Raw genomic sequence first — 18,122 nt, forward strand, 5'->3', positions numbered from 1 at the left:
ACGGCAATAAATCAAATGCTCTGACAAAAAAAGTCCTCGTAATAGGCAGACAATGTTTGCCAATACTAACATGCTAGCTTGACAGCTGTGAGTACTAACAATAGCCATGTTTGTTGTTTACTTTTATTAGGATAATGTTTGGTGTTTGCTTAATTAAGCATGAATCAGAAATGAGGTAGTCGGCATAAACTGTTCACAAGAAGTGGACTTACTCGCCGTGACGTCACCCCATTCGTTTGTGGAATGCGGTTTTCAAGCCGTGAGCACTGGCAACCTGTCAATCACAAGCTAGCCCCGCCCTAAAGCATACCCTGCTTTATGATCTATTTTACTTTAAATGGACCATAATTTACTAAATGAACATCATGCTGTATTTAATAAGACTTGAAACTAGAGATTGAGACCATAAACTTGTGTTTACAATGTTTATTGAGGTAATAAATCAAGTGAGGAGTAGAGTCATTTTCTCAAACTTCTATGCAACCAGACCTCTTTTTGCAACCAGAGGAGTCGCCCCCTAATGGCAAGAACAGAGAATGCAAGTGTATGGCACTTCCGCATTGGCTTCTCTTGGCTGGCAATGATGCGCTTTCTTTTATTTTGGGGGCGTGGCTTTGGATGGATGCCTAAAGGGCGGGGCTGAGATTTTTTCTTAGATTTCCAAATCTAGGTTACTGTTGCTGGTTTCTTTAATGTTGCCTACCCCAGCTTTAAAACAATAAATATAATTGACTGTTATGAGAGGAGTCTCTGGAGGAGTCTTCTATGAACAAATTATCAAAATATTAAATCAAGAATGGAAGAAGTAGGTTTAGTTTTTGTCTTTTTTGCAATCTTTGCCGCTTTCACACCACCACCTCATTATTGCGCTTTCCCTCCGTGTCAGATGGACTAACAGACTGCATGGACCCAGACTGCTGCATCCAGAGTCCCTGTCAGAACAGCCCGCTCTGTCGGGGCTCCCGAGACCCTCTCCTGGTCATCCAGCAGAGCCCGCCGTTCCAGCCCCGCGTCCGCTCCTTCTACGACCGCGTCAAGATGCTCGTGGGACGGGACAGCACCCATGTCCTCCCAGGGGAAAACCCGTTCAACTCGAGGTATGGTGGGAGAGGACACGAACACAGGCTACAAGCACACATTACTATTAGTATTCATATCACTTAGTTAGTTATAGCATTTGATGCAGGATAATATGTAGGAATTTTTAAATTAATTTTCATAATTCAGGGCTAGAGGGGTTTTCATGTTTGCCAATAATGTTTAAAAAATGGTTTTACATGCCTGTGAGATTGCATGTTAAGGATTATTCTTTCAGAAGATATATGAATAAATGAGTGCCATAAAACAATAGCTCTAGATCCAATGACACAAATATCCAAAAGACTTCAGAAGTGTTCACAGAGCCAGTCAAGACCTCAACAAATCCCAGAGCCAAAGCAGAGCGGGCCGAGATTCCCCTGTAGACTTTGGTAGAGCTGTGAAGCGCTGTCCGTGGTGCTGAGTCTCGTCCGCATACACTGCCACATGCCGGCATCATATGTTTCAAAAGAAAGCCGCTCATCAAAGTGATGCTGTATATTTAAATGTTAGTCAATGTATATCAGTGCTCTTTGGCGCAGCCACTCACACACACACACACACACACACACAAACATACGCTCACATCCATCTACATTGTCATGGTTTGTTTACGTGATTGACGGGAGCTAATCTGGATGGCGCGGTCTGCTGATTGTCACTAATTAATGAGTGCTGGAAGACCAGAGCAGTGACTGAATGAATGGACAAACAGGGGTGATTGAAAGATGGTGAGATTAATCAAACCAGATGATTGATGGTTAGGAAGATTGGGTTGATAGATTGACTATCGCTCCCTCACTCTGTGTCTTCTGTCTTCTTCCAGTTTGGCATCTCTAATCCGGGGTCAGGTGTTGACTACAGATGGAACCCCTCTGGTGGGGGTGAACGTGTCTTTTGTCAACTACCCCCACTATGGATACACGCTGACACGGCAGGATGGAATGTATGTACAACAGCTACCCAGCACTCCTTGCTGAAACTACCTCACCACATAGGCTGTTTTATAAGATTAGATTAGATTACATTATATTGGATTACATTAAATTACATTAGATTAGATCAGATTAGATTAGATAGCTATAATGATCCCATGAGAAAACTGGGCTGTTGCAGCCACAGATAATTAGATACAGCAAAGAAAGAGGATTTTGAATATGAGCGGAGGAAATGTATTTACAAGAACAACACAAGCGGGAGTCAAAACTCAATCTCCTAAGTGAAAATGTATTAATAAAAAGTATAACGGGAATGAAAACAACAGAAAAAGAATGTGCAAGAAAATATGAAAACACTATATATACTGCAATGGGCCAATCAAATGTTCATGATTTACAAGGTTTTATGTCACATGAGAACATTTTCCAGCAATAGGAGTTTTACTCAAGATAAACAACATGTGAAATGAAATGACAGGGCCGCCGCAGAAACTTTAAAAGCAAAAAATGAATGACAACCTTGAAATTGGATGTTTAAGTACCACAGTTCTTTTGCTTTAATAGCCAACTTCCGAAACACGTTTGGTTAACTCACCTGACATGTCTTTCCATTTCCCCCCGCAGGAATTCAAGTTTCCGGGAAGTTTTAAGCCTGCTTTAATTTGACTTTTCTGTCCAGTTCTCCCCCCCCCTACAACTGATATTGAATTCCAGTCTGGCTGACATCCGTAACATGTTATTTCAAAAGTTGATTCATTGGTTCTTTAGACTGACCTCCACTCATTAAATGTGCAATTTCTGTGTTCCCTGTCTCAGGTTCTTTAAGCACCCGTCTCCTCCTCTTATCAGTGCTTTTCTTTGCAGCCTTTTCTCCCAGTTAGGCCGAGCTGACGCTGAAACAGCCCAACTCCTAGTAACATTTAATTAACCTTGTATTTCAGAGGCAGTTACTCACCAGTCTCACAAACGTGTGACTCGAAAGAACGTGTTTCTGATATCCCTGCCTGACCTTGTTTAGTTTTGATGAGTGCTATTTTCTCCCACTTGTTACAGGCTCTCTCGGCCGCACCGGTTCCAGACTCGTACAGAGCTCTGGCCATTTGCCATGGCAAACTGTGTAGATGACCTGTTTCTGCACTAATCGTTAGCCCACAGATGTCTGTCATAATGTGGAGACAAAAGGTGGAAGAGCATCTAATGCAATCACTTTCACCAGTGTTCTAACATTGTGCTATTTATATTTCAGACCTTTTACTGCTGCCTCGACAGCCTTGTCTCTATCTGTGTGTTGTAGAAGTTTGTTGTGACATAATGTAATCATTTTGAAAAATCTATTCCAGGTGTTTGGTTTTTTTTTTGTCGATGAGTTAAAGCAGTGGAGTAAATGTTATATTGGAAGAAACAAAACACTGACAGTGTATGATCGTCCGCCACAGCGCGTCCCCATCTGTACCTTATTCCCATCCTCTTCTTGCAAACCTCTCCAGGTTTGACCTGATAGCTAACGGTGGTGCATCACTGACTCTGCGGTTCGAGCGCGCCCCCTTCCTGAGCCAGGAGCGCACCGTGTGGCTGCCCTGGAGCCAGTTTTATGCTATGGACACTCTGGTGCTTAAGACAGAAGAGAACACGATCCCGGGCTGCGACCTGAGCGGCTTCGTCAGGCCTGACCCTCTTGTGATTGCATCCCCTCTCTCCTCCTTCTTCAGCTCCAAGCCAGGGGAGAAACCCATCATACCGGAGACTCAGGTGCAGTACCACTGACCTCTGGCAGCCGGCTAATCTCCCTTCTGGTTCCCTCGCTGTCTTCCCTCTCTCCTGTATGCCTGTCTCCCGCAGCTCTCTTTCTCCTTTCGCTTCCATAGCTTTCCCCCCCACCCCACCCCACCCCACCCCATGTGTTCCCTCTTTCTCTATTTCTTTATTTCTTCCATTGTTTTTTTCCCCTTTTTTGTCCTTCAGCCGTCAGTGGAAGCGTGACCCCCATTACTCCCTCTCCCTCTAATTCCCCCCCGCCTAATCCTTCTCTCCTGTCATCTCCTCTCTTTTGTCTTCCAGGTGCTGCATGACCAGATCGAGGTGCCTGGCTCAAGTCTGAAGCTGTGCTACCTGAGCTCCAGGACGCAGGGCTACCGCTCGCTGCTCAAGGTGACCATGACTCCGGCCGTGGTGTCCATGGGCCTGCTGAAGGTTCACCTGATGGTAGCAGTGGAGGGCCACCTCTTCCAGAAGTGGTTCCATGCCTCACCCAACTTGGCCTACACCTACATCTGGGATAAAACCGATGCGTATGGGCAGAGGGTCTACGGCCTTTCTGCAGCTGTCGGTGAGTGGAAGGGACGGATGGGAGAGAAGCTGGGTTGTGGGGGTCAGTGGACTAGAAACGTTACCAGTGAGGCATCACTGGCTATGACAGAGGGAGAGCTTGCTAATTAGGGAGCCTGGAAGAGAGCTAATACACCAGAAACCTGGCCTCCATCAACTCTGCGGTATAGCCACAGTTAAGTGCTTTTTTTCTTCTTTTTTTTTTTTTTTTTATAAGTCTATTTTTCATTGAAGCCGCTTGTGGTTCAGTCAGCCAGCCGTAACTGTGGTGAAGGGTTATTAGCCATCAGGGTGAGTTAGCAGTTAGCCACTGGAGCAGCGAGCAGGAGTCCAGGGGAGCCTCGGTGCTATTACATTCCGCTGTCACAGTCGCTCACAGATGCTGTCAGCCAAACACGGCTGTCAGGCCACAGATGCGGCAGACATCTGGGGGACTCAGTGCGGACTAAAATCATGAGGGGCATTCTGTTTGAGAAAATACATTCACTCAAAGGTCCCCTTCTTCCCGGAGAGTGACCGTAATTTGACGTTTCTTAAAGGTTATAAAGCATATACATGATTTACGATCAGGTTACATTTTGCAGGTAAACTGCATTATTGTATGCAGTGGAGCAGCCGAGAAGGTGCCGGCAACAGCAGACTTGACTGTGACTCAAGTGGGAGTTGATGTGTTAACACGCTTTTCCTTTTAACAAGTTGTAACACGAAAAACACACACACACACACACACACACACACATGCATGCACACAAACGCACTCCTTTCATCTTAGCTCTCTTTGCTTATTTGTACATTTAGTCAGATCAGACTGTCAGCACATGTACACGATTGGGTGCAGCGGCAGAGTTTTTCACCTTGGCAACCGGTGCGGCCCGTGTGTTTATAGGCCCAACGAGTGATCTTTCCAATTAACAAGGTTTTTAATTGATTTAGCAGCATGTGAGAGTGTTAGTCGGGTGTGAGGGCAGGTTTTTGTTAGAGGCGCTAACTAGCTTCTCTGTGTATCACACGTTTCACAACCTAGAGGAACTTGGGAGGATGTGCTCAGATGAAGTTTTGCACAGCCTCCCTTACTTTCACGTTCATGCATTCTCAGTTTTCACTTCTCGTCGTTGCCTCTTTTTCCTCCCTTTCTCTCGCCTCTGCCCTCTCCTGTATGCAGTGTCCGTGGGCTATGAATATGAGTCCTGTGCCAGTCTCATCCTCTGGGAGAAGAGGACCGCCACTCTGCAGGGCTACGAACTGGATCCCACCAGTCTGGGCGGCTGGTCACTCGACAAGCATCACATACTGAACACACGCAGTGGTACGTACACACACGCCCATATGGACTTTTTCATTTTTCCACCCCCTATTACCTTGTAGTTTATATTCAGCCAGTCCCAGCAGGTTTACAGTACTGTATATCTCACATAACTTACTATTGTCATGGGGGGGGGGTAGACAGCACCGTGCTTCCTGTGGTTCACATGGAGTTGCCAGGCGCCTCTTTTTTTTAACCTGTCTGCAAGGATTTTCAGAAGAAGAGCTTGTGTTCTCTCACTCACGCCAGCCCTACTGAATAAACATGTGCACCTGCAGCAACTGTTAGAACAGGGGGGGGGGCGGCAGAGGTACCTTTTCCAGAAACTTATTCGAGATCTCTGTGGCGGTGGTCCAGCGGTCATTCTTGTTGCATGATCTACTATTCCATTACCTACACTCTGTGCAGTCATGCAAAAAAGGACTGGAAGTATAAATGGGCTGATGCAGCGATGCTCACCTGCTGTGACAATCAATGCACTAATGGAATGAACGCAACTGGAGAACCAGCGGCGTGTGGCGGTATTTGTGGAAGTGGGGGACTGCATGTACGGTGGAGAAATGTCTCTCCTCGGAGAGATGCAATGCTACGCTTTGGCCATCAAAAAAAGGCTAATGTGTTGCCAAAGTGATAAAATGTCGCTAGTGCTGAACACACAAGTGCCAGTAAAACAGCCTTCATTGCATCCTTGTGCCTTTTTTGTTGATACCAAAACATGTGTTGGGAGATGAACTTATTAACGAGACTGACAGCCTACAGCCATGCGAGCAGCTACATGCTAAGTCATGCTCCCAGTGACAAAGCTGATGTTGAGCAATACATATATATATATACAGTATATATATATATATATATATATATATATATATATATATATATATAATGTTGAGCTTTGTTGAGCATGTTAGCATACTAACATTTGCTCATTAGCCCTCCTCACCACAAAGTACAGAGGATTACCGTAATGTCACTAGTTCATTATTGGACATTGACCTGATGATAGCACGAGTCAAAGAGTTAAGAGATCACACCAAAGTTATTGTAATTCATCGTCAGGGGGACATGATAGATTTCCTTCCGACATTTGTCGGTCCTCTGACTGAAACCATGATCCTGACTCTGCTCATGTTTCTCTCCTGTCCAGGTATCCTTCACAAGGGAAGCGGTGAGAACATCTTTGTGACGGAGCAGCCCCCGGTAATCACCAGCGTCATGGGAAACGGACGGAGGCGCAGCATCTCCTGCCCCAGCTGTAACGGCCTGGCAGACGGCAACAAGCTGCTGGCGCCGGTCGCCTTGGCAATGGGCATCGATGGCAGCCTCTATGTCGGGGACCTCAACTTTGTGCGCAGGGTCTACCCATCTATGAACACAACTGGCATCCTGGAATTAAGGTAAAAGACTCATCAATTAGAAAGCAGATTGGGATTTAGAGGGTTTTTGTTTTCGATGTACTGAAAAGACTGATACAAGAAGGGCTGCTTGGATTGAAGTCAGATGGCAGGACAAGGAGAGGGGGAAAGACTAGATGTTTTCAGTGCATTGAACGTGTAGGATTTCATCCTCCCTTGAAACAGAAAGAATAAGGTGAGACACTGGGGATGGGCAGGATCGAGGTAGAATTATACACCGTGCTACAGACCTCCAGGGTGTGTTTACCCCATGGTTAAATGTTGTTGTTCACACCACGGCCAGCTTTGTGTTGCTCTCCGCAGACTGTGTGAATTAACGTTTGTTTTGTTGTGCTTTTCTCTCTCTTTCTCCCTTGAAGGAACAAAGATTTCAGACACAGGTAAGATCCTTATGACAGCTTCCTCTGCACATTCCAGCAACAATAGCTACTTCAAATATAAAACTAAGCTATTCACTGACATGATCATTGTTTTTTCAGTAACAACCCAACCCACAAGTACTTCCTGGCAGTGGATCCAGTATCTGGGGCTTTGTTCATCTCCGACACCAACTCCCGCAGAATCTACCGCGTCCACTCCTTAACGGGAGGCCGCCTGCTGTCGGACAACGCCGAGGTGGTGGCTGGGACAGGGGAGCAGTGCCTGCCCTTTGACGAGCGCTGCGGTGACGGCGGCAAAGCCACCGAAGCCACTCTTATGAGCCCCAAAGGTGAGCCACTGTCAAAAGAAAAGTCCAGAAAATGAATCACCAATTATGCTGATGATTGAATGATCGTTTTAAGGCAATCGTCATGCGAAAACATTTGGCTTTCTCCCAATCCTGTCTTTAAAATGCATTTTATATCATTATAAATTGGACGTCCTTTGGTTTTTGTACTGTTGTTCGAATTTAACAAGGCATTTAAAGATGTCCCCTTGGGCCGTGGGAAATTGTGACATTTTATTGACTTAATTTATAATGAAACTAATCGTTAGTTGCAGCTTTAGGGAGGCGCGATAAGGCAAGAACAGCCAATAACCTATATATTTAGTAGTGATTACGGAATAAGATTTATTGCATTCAAGTGATTCTTTAGTTTGTGATATTAAAACGATGAAAATAGCTGACAAAACAAACGTCATTGTGATTTTCAAGACAGATTGAGGCGCCTTACATTTTCCTTTTCTTCCCGGAGTATAATTTGTTTTCTCAGTGTGCCCATCGCGTGACTCAACTAAAGCAGGACAGACACAGAAGGAGGTTATAAACCAGGTTAATGTTAAACTTATTAATGGAATGGTTTTTGTGGATCATTGGATCTAAGAACATTGTGACACCAAACTGTCAAGGATGTCACACTGTCACATTTCCATTCAGTGTTACAAGTGTCTGTGTGTGTGTATGCGTGTGTGACTGCACATACACATGCTGTCCGTATACATACAGCATGTGTATGTGTGTGAGTGCTAGGAGAAGACAATGAGCCACCGATTCAATCTTACCTGTCACAGGCAAAGTCAGCCGGCACACACCAGCTTGCCCACTCTGCCTGTTCCTTCTCCGTCTTTCTCTCCCTCTCTCTCTCTCTCAGTTACAGCGTGCCCTTCGCTGTGTCCCTCCATCTGTTGTTGTGTATCTCGGTGCGGCTAGGAGTTATTTCGGGGCACAGTTGCCTCGAACAAACACACCTGTCTGAATGCCTGCTGCCTGTTAGACTGGCGAGGCTGACACAGCACCACTGGTAAACGCTAAAAAAAAAGTGAAATGCAGAAAAACAAATGGGAAGTAGGAAAGGCAGGGGGGGGGGGAAGGAACAGCGAGGGGAAACCGAGGAAGGGAAGTAGAGTGCTACGGATCACTTGCCTTTCTAAAGAATCTGCTTGCAGTCTACGATCGCCCTCTGGGAGCAGCATGAGCTCGGCTCCGCATCCCGATGACTCATCCCAAAAACTAACACTTATCTAACAGTTCAGTGCCCCCTCCATCACTTTGTTCCCTCTCATTCGATGAAGCATCGAGCAATTCAGCTGTCAGGGCTGCTATCCGTTTCCAGCCGGTGGAAAGATCTGAAGTTTAATTGACTTGAAACGTCCACGGGTCACCCTGCGGTTCTGAGTTATGCGTGGTCTCTAACGGTGTTCATCTCCGCTTTGACAGGCATCGCGGTGGATAAAAACGGGCTGATGTATTTTGTGGATGCCACCATGATCCGCAAGGTGGACCAGAACGGCATCATCTCCACTCTGCTGGGGGCCAACGACCTGACCACCGTGCGGCCGCTCAGCTGCGACTCCAGCATGGACGTCAGCCAGGTACGACGGTTTGGGGAGGGAGGTGGGGGTTGGGGGGCGAGAGGTGACGGCGCGATAGATAATGATCTAACGGCCCCGTGAGTGCTGAGCTGGGGCGGTTGTGTGGACGAGCGCCAGCCAGGAGGTCATGGAGAGACTGATTTAGGAAGGGATTAGAGAGTCCATGGATAAATGAATGGATCAGAAGAGAGTGAGGGCCGCAGTCACTTAAAAAAATGAGGAGGAGACTTGTCTGAACCTTGGCATCCTTTCAAAACGCCTCCCTCGGCATAGATATTATCTCATGTTTAACTTTTGTTTCCGCCTACTAGGTGCGTCTGGAGTGGCCCACGGACTTGGCGGTGAACCCCATGGACAACTCTCTCTATGTCCTGGAAAACAATGTCATCCTACGCATCACCGAGAACCACCAGGTCTGTACCACAAAGGCCGGATCGCCCCTGCAAAACCCCGAGGGTGGCTTTGACAGGATCGTGTCCCAATTAGGCTCTCTCAAGCCAATTTAGAAGTAAAAGTTCATGTTCCGACAGAGTTTTCTAAGTTTCGCAGTGGTGGTAACATTACTGATTAATTAGAGCTTGAAATATTCTACTTTCTGGAGGTCTTACTTTATTATTGAAAGTTTCATCTGTACTGTTTCGCCCGCGGCTGAATATCTCTCCACGTCCGAAACGTTGCCGGATCGTGGATGTGACACCCTCTGTTGTTGCCCACAGGTGAGCATCATCGCAGGTCGGCCCATGCATTGTCAAGTGCCGGGTATCGACTACAGCCTCAGCAAGCTGGCCATACACGCGGCCCTGGAGAGCGCCACAGCCATCGCCCTGTCCCACACCGGCATCCTCTACATCGCTGAGACGGATGAGAAAAAGATCAACAGAGTCAGACAGGTACGAGATTAAGGAGTGCTGAGCACAGTTGCTCGTCTGCGCCGTTGTTCTACAGCGAATTTTGTTGGTCCAGCTTGTTGGCCGGCAAAAACTCACAGCACAGCTGGTCGGGCTGTGTGGGCGTTTTTTTCAAAAGATATTCTCAGATTGTTTCAGCTCTCCAGAGACCACATTCAGCTCGGGCATTCCCCTGTTTTGATAACTCAAAATGAATTGTGCTTTCGGTGATACGTCTTCTTTCATCGAGTTGCGACTTTCTTTTTTTCCTTTCAAATCTCATCATTAACCGTCTCTCCTCTCCCGCTTCCTGTCCGTGCGTTTTCCTTTAGGTGAGCACCAATGGAGAGATCTCCCTCCTGGCTGGCGTCGCCTCCGACTGCGACTGCAAGAACGACGTCAACTGCAACTGCTTCTACGGCGATGACGGCTACGCCCCCGACGGCGGCTTGAACTCCCCCACCTCCTTGGCCGTGTCCCCTGACGGGACGCTCTTCATCGCCGACCTCAACAACATACGCATCAGAGCTGTGCGGGCCAACCGGCCGGGCCCCGCCTTCTCCAGCGTCGGGTACGGAGGAGCCGCGCAGTATGAGGTGGCGTCGCCGAGGGAACAGGAGCTGTACGTCTTCAACGGGGAGGGGCTTCACATCCAGACAATTAGCCTGGTGACCGGGGAGCCGCTTTACAACTTCACCTATGGCGCGGACGGGGAGCTGGCCATGCTGGTGGACAACTGCAACAACACGGTGAAGGTGAGAAGGGACGCCCAGGGCCAGGGAGGAGGGGCCGGCCTGCTCAGGCTGGTGCTGCTGCCCGAGAACCAAGTGGTGACCCTGGGACTGGACCCCACCGGGGGTCTGCGGAGCGTGTCGGCCGTGGGCCAGGAAGTGGCTCTTATGGGCTACAGTGGCAACACGGGCCTCCTGGCTACCAAAGCTGACGAGACCGGGTGGACCACGTTTTACCAGTGAGTGTCTGAATGTATGCCTGTAACACTTTTACACCTATCTGAAATACAAAGATGAATGCCTTTCACAGGTTTAATGTTCATCACGTTCTGTTCTCTTGCACTCCCAATGATTCATCTCACACCTCACACAGAGTGCTGCTGCCCCCCAGTGTTCACTTCTATAACTACAGCCAGTTCCTCGAAGATGACCATGTTCATCTCCGGCAGTGTGTGTGTGTCTGTGTGCGTGTGTCTATCTATGCAGCACGAATGTGAAAACGTGTCCTTTTCCTTGCCAATTTCCCTGACTGCGATCGTCCCGCCTCCCAGGTACGACAGCGAGGGCCGCCTGACCAACGTCACGTACCCCACGGGCATGGTGACGAGCCTCCACCGCGAGATCGAGCGCTCCATCAACATCGACATCGAGAGCTCCAGCAGAGACGACGACGTCACCGTCATCACCAACCTGTCCTCCGTTGAGGCCTCGTACACTGTGGTGCAAGGTATTTTTACATTTTTAAATACTTGAGGATGTGGCACGAAGGTGGACGAATGCATGGGCTTGAGTCATCAGCGTAGGGAAATATAGGATATTATGATTTCATTATGGACATAAAGTTAAGGCGTTGTCAATTCTTTGGACAAAACTACTTCATCTTAGTTTTCAACATCCGCCCCCTCTCTGGTGGACAATATGCGTCCGACTCTAATTGAAAGCCTTGTAATCTTCGCTCAGTTATGTGCATGCTCCAGGAAATCATTTCCCCTCCCAGCCCACATCCAGCCCTCTCTCGCTCCCTCTCACGGAGTCAAATTACCAATATATAGCTGTTAATACCAGCTGGGATCATCCTGCTTTTGAATATCATCACAGCAAAATTCATTAAGTCATGCAGAGTGAATCCTCCTCATCCCTCAAGCTTTCTCCTCACACACACACACACACACACACACACAGATAGATAGAGACATACAAACACAGCTCTCAACCAGTTCCCATGATCCCTGAGCTTATTTGGTCCGTTTTAAAGAGGAGGGAGAAGAAGGAGAATTATTTCCTCCCACTTCTTGACCAGAAGTGCGAACGCAGACGGCGGGTTTCTGTAAGTCTGAAAGGCCTCCGAGAGAATACGCTGTAGAGGTATTCAGTGATCCACCTGCGTTGCGGGAGGAAAAGGGGAGAGTTGTTCACAGAGCTGTAAGTCATTTAAGGTTTCCGCCGCACTGTGTGGGTTCCTGCACAGCTCTCTGCTGACATACTCACTTAACCGTCTCCCTCTCTTTCCGCTCTTTCTCGCTCTCTTCATTAACTCCTCCACAGTGAATTCTCGTTGGCCCCTCAAGCTCTCATTTCTCTCTCTCTTTCTCTCTCTCTCTCTCTCCCTCGCTTCTGTTTTATTACGAGGTCGTTCAGACAGAGGGAGCAGGGGAGATTTATCTTAAGGCTGTTGCTGCCAAGTCAATGGAAAAAGCTTCACTTGTCTGTTTGAGGCATTGTTAAAATGTGCCAGGAGCTTTATTACAAATTGGGCTTATGGATTACTGTCATTTATGGCGGGGCTTCAAAGGGGGAGACACCATCTGATCCCATAACCTTTTGTAAAGGAACTTTTTTTAAAAGAACACCCCCCCCCCCCCCCCCTCCCTGATCTTCCAGATATTTCTGAGCCGAAAACAATTTTATCTGACTTTCAATCACATTGTTGTGATCAGGACGCCTGTTTTCAGACATCTGAGGGAAATGTTTGCGTCAGCATTAGGCACGGGCTTATCTGGTTCCATTCTTGTGTTTGAGAGTGAGTCATTAAACTGGAGTCATGGGGAGATTGTAGAGAGAGTGAGTTTAGACCGTTTATTTTCATTCAGCTGGTACGAAGATGAGTCAGGTCCATAAATGTTTTATGAAGATGATCTGGCTCTTACTGACATGAGCCTCTCGGCTTAAGATTGGACTTTTTCTTTTTGAGAAAATGTTATTTTTCATGCAGAAGATCATACACACACACACACACACACACACACACACACACACGTACATTAAAACCTATTTTAATGTAATTTCCTTCTTTCTTGACAACATGGACATTCTGTCAGATGTTGATAAAGCTCATCTGGTCCCACCGGTGACTACTTTTCCTCACCATACACCTGTCTGTCTCCCCCTACAGACCAGGTGAGGAACAGCTACCAGCTGTGCAACAATGGGACCCTGAGGGTGATGTACGCCAACGGTATGGGCATCAGCTTTCACACAGAGCCCCACATCCTGGCAGGCTCTGTCAGCCCTACGATTGGTCGCCGGAACATCACCCTGCCCACCGACAACGGCCTCAACTCCATCGAATGGCGTCTGCGCAAGGAGCAGACCAAGGGCAGGGTCACCGTGTTTGGGAGGAAGCTTAGAGTGAGTTGACTACTCAATGAGGCCCTTGTTTTTTAAAGTAATAACAGCGTTTCCTGAAATTAACCGCTCCTCTCTCCCTTTTCTTTAGGCTCATGGCCGCAATCTTCTCTCAATTGATTTCGACCGCAACACGCGCACGGAGAAGATCTACGATGACCACCGGAAGTTCACGCTGCGCATCATGTACGACGCCCAGGGCCGGCCGGCCATGTGGCTGCCCAGCAGCAGCCTGGCAGTGGTCAACGTGTCGTATTCCACCACCGGACAGCTCGTCGGGCTGCAGAGGGGGAGCATGAGCGAGAGGACGGAATTTGACCCGCAGGGACGCATCCTGTCCCGCTCTTTTGTGGACGGGAAGGTGTGGAGCTACAGCTACCTTGACAAAGTAAGCACATTAACACTGTCATCCAGGTAACAAATCTCAGCCCCCGCGAAAGGCACCCGCAAGAACGAATACTAATTTGAATTGCAGAATTGAGTGAAGTAATACATCATTTTCACGGTTATGAAGATTCAAATTTGTCAGCTGAGAGCAAATCACTGCCGGTGCTATTTCGCAGCAGGCAAGTCATCCATTGATAATGCTATTATATTAATCCGGATTGTGCCTCCCTCTCTTCTTCCAGTCCATGGTGCTGCTGCTGCAGAGCCAGAGGCAGTACGTCTTCGAGTTTGACGCCTCGGGTCGGGTCACTGCTGTCACCATGCCCAGCGTGGCCCGACACACCATGTTCACACACGTGTCAGTCGGCTACATCCGCAACACCTACAACCCCCCGGAGAGCAACGCCTCCATCATCCACGACTTCAGCGAGGACGGCCGACCTCAGGCCACGCACTACCTGGGCACCGGCCGCCGCGTCCTCTACAAGTACGGCAAGCTGGCGAAGCTGTCGGAGATCGTGTACGACAGCACCGCCGTCACCTTCGGCTACGACGAGACAGCCGGCGTGCTGAAGATGGTCAACCTGCAGAGCGGGGGCTTCTCGTGCACCATCCGCTACCGCAAAATGGGGCCGCTCATCGACAAGCAGATCTACCGCTTCAGCGAGGAGGGAATGGTCAACGCGAGGTTTGACTACACCTACCACGACAACAGCTTCCGTATCGCCAGCATGAAGCCGGTCATCAGTGAGACGCCCCTACCCGTTGACCTCTACCGATACGACGAGATCTCTGGAAAGGTGCGATTCCCCTGGTCTGCTTTCGAGAAATGTTGTACACACAAAGTGCAAACTTTGTGTGTGTGTGAATGTACCTCATGTGGCTGCCAGAGGACTCACGTTTTCCCTAAACCTTTCCATCCCTCCTACAGGTGGAGCACTTTGGAAAGTTCGGGGTCATTTACTACGACATTAATCAGATCATCACCACCGCCGTTATGACGCTGAGCAAGCATTTTGACACCCACGGTCGCATCAAGGAGGTCCAGTACGAGATCTTCCGTTCGCTGATGTACTGGATGACGGTGCAGTACGACAGCATGGGACGGGTGGTGAAGAGAGAGCTCAAAATCGGGCCCTACGCCAACACCACTCAGTACCGCTATGATTATGACGGAGACGGACAGCTGAGCGGCGTCAAGGTGAGTGCGGAGAGAGTTGCTGTGATGTGGAGTTTTTAGTGGTCGTGACACCTAATATGGCCCAGAAACTATTGCTGACACACTCTGAACTGTCTGCGAGACCTAACACTCCTTGTTTTAATCAGGTGAACGACTGGTCCACCTGGCGCTACAGCTACGACCTGAACGGCAACCTCCACCTGCTCAACCCCGGGAACAGCGCCCGCATCCTGCCGCTCCGCTACGACCTCAGGGACCGCATCACGCGCCTGGGAGATGTCCAGTACCGCCTGGATGAAGACGGCTACCTCAGCCAGCGCGGCTCCGATATCTTTGACTACAACTCCAAAGGTCAGCTGCTGAGGGCCTACAACCGAGGCCCCGGCGGCTGGAGCGTCGTGTACCACTACGACGGGCTGGGCCGCAGGGTGTCCACGAGGAACAGCGTGGGGCAGCACCTTCAGTTCTTCTACGCCGACCTCAACCACCCGGCCAGGGTCACGCACATCTTCAACCACTCCAGCTCGGAGATCTCGTCGCTCTACTACGACCTGCAGGTAGGGTAGATGAACATACCCTTTCCTCCTATTTCAACAAAATATTATCTGTTAAACCTGAATACTGATAAATATTGTTGCTGGAGCAATACATGTTTATCCGTAGGCATGATATAAATGTACTGGATTTCTGTCTGTCACGTGATCAGGGACACTTATTCGCCATGGAGGTGAGCAGTGGAGAGGAATACTATATAGCTTCTGACAACACTGGCACACCGCTGGCTGTCTTCAGCAGCAATGGACAAATGATCAAACAGGTAAGAATCTTTTGACTCTCACTTTGTTTGCAATCAATTACTGCTGCGAAAATATAATGATGTGGTAAAAACACATATGGACAAGGCTTCTTAAGGAAAATGACTGATGCTCGTGTCACCCAGGTGCAGTACACGGCCTACGGAGAGGTGTACCTGGACTCCAACCCGGAGTTCCAGCTGGTGGTCGGCTTCCACGGCGGCCTCTACGACCCCTTGACTAAGCTGGTCCACTTCACCCAGCGGGACTACGACGTCTTGGCCGGACGCTGGACGTCGCCCGACTACAGCATCTGGCCCAAGATCGGGAAGGATCCCTCTCCGTTTAATCTGTACATGTTCAAGAACAACAACCCCCTCAGTGACATGCTGGACGTCAAAAACTACGTCACAGGTAGAGAGGATTGATACACATTAATGTGGTGTGGACGGTGAATTCTGTTGCATAATCTACATAATCAAGCCAATTAAAACCCTGTTTTCTTTCAAGAACGTAGTGTTGAAACAGCAGAATAGTCAGACTGCGGATAAGTTGAATCGCATCCCCAGAACAAGCCAAACTCAGCTCGTTGAGTCCTGACATTGTCTTTGATATCTCTATTGTGCAGAAGAAACAGATTGTTGAAGAAAACATAGCTTATGCAAGTAAGAAATGTGCCGCAGATGGCACCGTAGCTGATAGCTTTGCATAACACCAGATGTGTCGCACGAGCAAATACACGTTCACTTTTTTCTTCTTATGATAAAAGAAATGATTTGTTTGCTACCGTGTTTAACTTAGTCATTCAGCTAATTAATTTCCCTCCTGTCTGCTGTAGATGTGAAGAGCTGGCTGGTGATGTTTGGCTTCCAGCTCAGTAACATAATCCCCGGGTTCCCCCGACACTCGCTCTACTTTGTGGAGCCGCCGTACGAGCTGCAGGCCACGCAGCACTGTGAGAACGGACAGGTACGCAGCGCCGTGCTGACTATATTTCCATCGACAGAATCATGTATGAAAATGAACCCTAAGATAGTGATCCAGTTAATGCAGATACCGGTCACCTTTCACACTCTTTTATTTTCTCATGTAGCTCCTCACCGGTGTGCAGCAGGCAGCAGAGCGTCACAACCAGGCCTTCATGGCCCTAGAGGGCCGTCGCCTCAATAAGGAGCGCCGGAGACGCAAGGACAAGCCGGGCCACTGGTTCGGCACCAGCACCCCCATAATAGGCCGAGGAGTAATGCTGGCTCTGAAGGAGGGCCGCGTGGTGGCTGGCGTGTCAGCTTTGGCCAACGACGACAGCCGCAAAGTGGCCCTGGTGCTGAACGGCGCCCAGTACCTGGAAGGCACCCATTACACCCAGGATGGGAAGGATTGCCACTACTTTGTGAAGGTGGGCTCGGCCGACAGCGACCTCTTGGCCCTGGGGCTCACCAACGGGCGTAAGTCGCTGGAGAGCGGTATCAACGTGACGGTGAGCGGCCGCTCGAGGAGAGGGGTGACTGTGGAGTTTGCGGTCCCGGCGTTGGTGCTGAGTGTTCGGTACGGGCTCACGGCGGATGTGGTGGATGAAGAGAAGGTAAGACTGTTGGAGCTGGCCAGGCAGAGGGCCTTGGCCGGGGCCTGGGCCAAGGAACAGCAGAGGGCCAGGGATGGGAAGGGAGGCAATCGCCTGTGGACGGAAGGGGAGAGACAGCAGCTCCTAACGACAGGCAGAGTACAAGGCTACGACGGGTACTACGTACTGCCTGTGGAGCAGTATCCAGAACTGGCTGACAGCAGCAACAACATCCAGTTCCTCAGACAGAACGAGATGGGCAAGAGGTAACAGCCCACCTGAAACTGTTTTGAAGGGCAGACTCGTCCCTCTCTCCCCACTTTCACTTCTCTAGATCCTGCTCCTTTTTCCTACCCGGCCTCCTCGACCCGACTCCTCTCAAAAACCCATGGAGAATTAACCAATGCACGGGGTTACTCACGGAACGCTGCAGGGACCTTTTAGAAAAGAATGACTTATCAGAAAACAGATTATTGTTCATTTTACTGCCACAGGCAAAAACAAATGTAAAAGTTTAGTCAAGCGATTCAGTTTTGTTTTTTTCTTGGTTTTTTTTTTGAAAAAACTTTGAACAACTTAAAAAAGCACTGAAGAACTTTGAGAACCGTTG

General features: G+C 48.8%; 1 protein-coding gene across 2 annotated transcripts in view; it reads left to right on the plus strand.

Moving 5' to 3' along the window:
• Positions 1-17,784, plus strand: part of tenm2a (teneurin transmembrane protein 2a) — a 214,957-nt gene extending 197,173 nt beyond the window's left edge. For both annotated transcript variants that reach the window (XM_076103209.1, XM_076103210.1), the window contains 22 exons: positions 887-1,097; positions 1,904-2,023; positions 3,503-3,764; positions 4,074-4,341; positions 5,503-5,646; positions 6,788-7,037; positions 7,415-7,435; positions 7,535-7,764; positions 9,193-9,347; positions 9,659-9,760; positions 10,064-10,237; positions 10,567-11,204; positions 11,517-11,692; positions 13,358-13,593; positions 13,682-13,978; positions 14,220-14,777; positions 14,909-15,178; positions 15,304-15,714; positions 15,864-15,974; positions 16,098-16,365; positions 16,790-16,920; positions 17,045-17,784. In XM_076103209.1, coding sequence (XP_075959324.1) covers positions 887-1,097; positions 1,904-2,023; positions 3,503-3,764; positions 4,074-4,341; positions 5,503-5,646; positions 6,788-7,037; positions 7,415-7,435; positions 7,535-7,764; positions 9,193-9,347; positions 9,659-9,760; positions 10,064-10,237; positions 10,567-11,204; positions 11,517-11,692; positions 13,358-13,593; positions 13,682-13,978; positions 14,220-14,777; positions 14,909-15,178; positions 15,304-15,714; positions 15,864-15,974; positions 16,098-16,365; positions 16,790-16,920; positions 17,045-17,782 — 5,771 coding nt within the window. In that variant the 3' untranslated portion in view covers positions 17,783-17,784. The remainder of the gene's footprint in view (positions 1-886; positions 1,098-1,903; positions 2,024-3,502; positions 3,765-4,073; positions 4,342-5,502; positions 5,647-6,787; positions 7,038-7,414; positions 7,436-7,534; positions 7,765-9,192; positions 9,348-9,658; positions 9,761-10,063; positions 10,238-10,566; positions 11,205-11,516; positions 11,693-13,357; positions 13,594-13,681; positions 13,979-14,219; positions 14,778-14,908; positions 15,179-15,303; positions 15,715-15,863; positions 15,975-16,097; positions 16,366-16,789; positions 16,921-17,044) is intronic.
• Positions 17,785-18,122: the final 338 nt, after the last annotated feature.

This window comes from Anarhichas minor, unplaced genomic scaffold, assembly GCF_050575085.1.
Source record: "Anarhichas minor isolate MPS153535 unplaced genomic scaffold, ASM5057508v1 ptg000028l, whole genome shotgun sequence".
Lineage (NCBI taxonomy): Eukaryota > Metazoa > Chordata > Actinopteri > Perciformes > Anarhichadidae > Anarhichas > Anarhichas minor.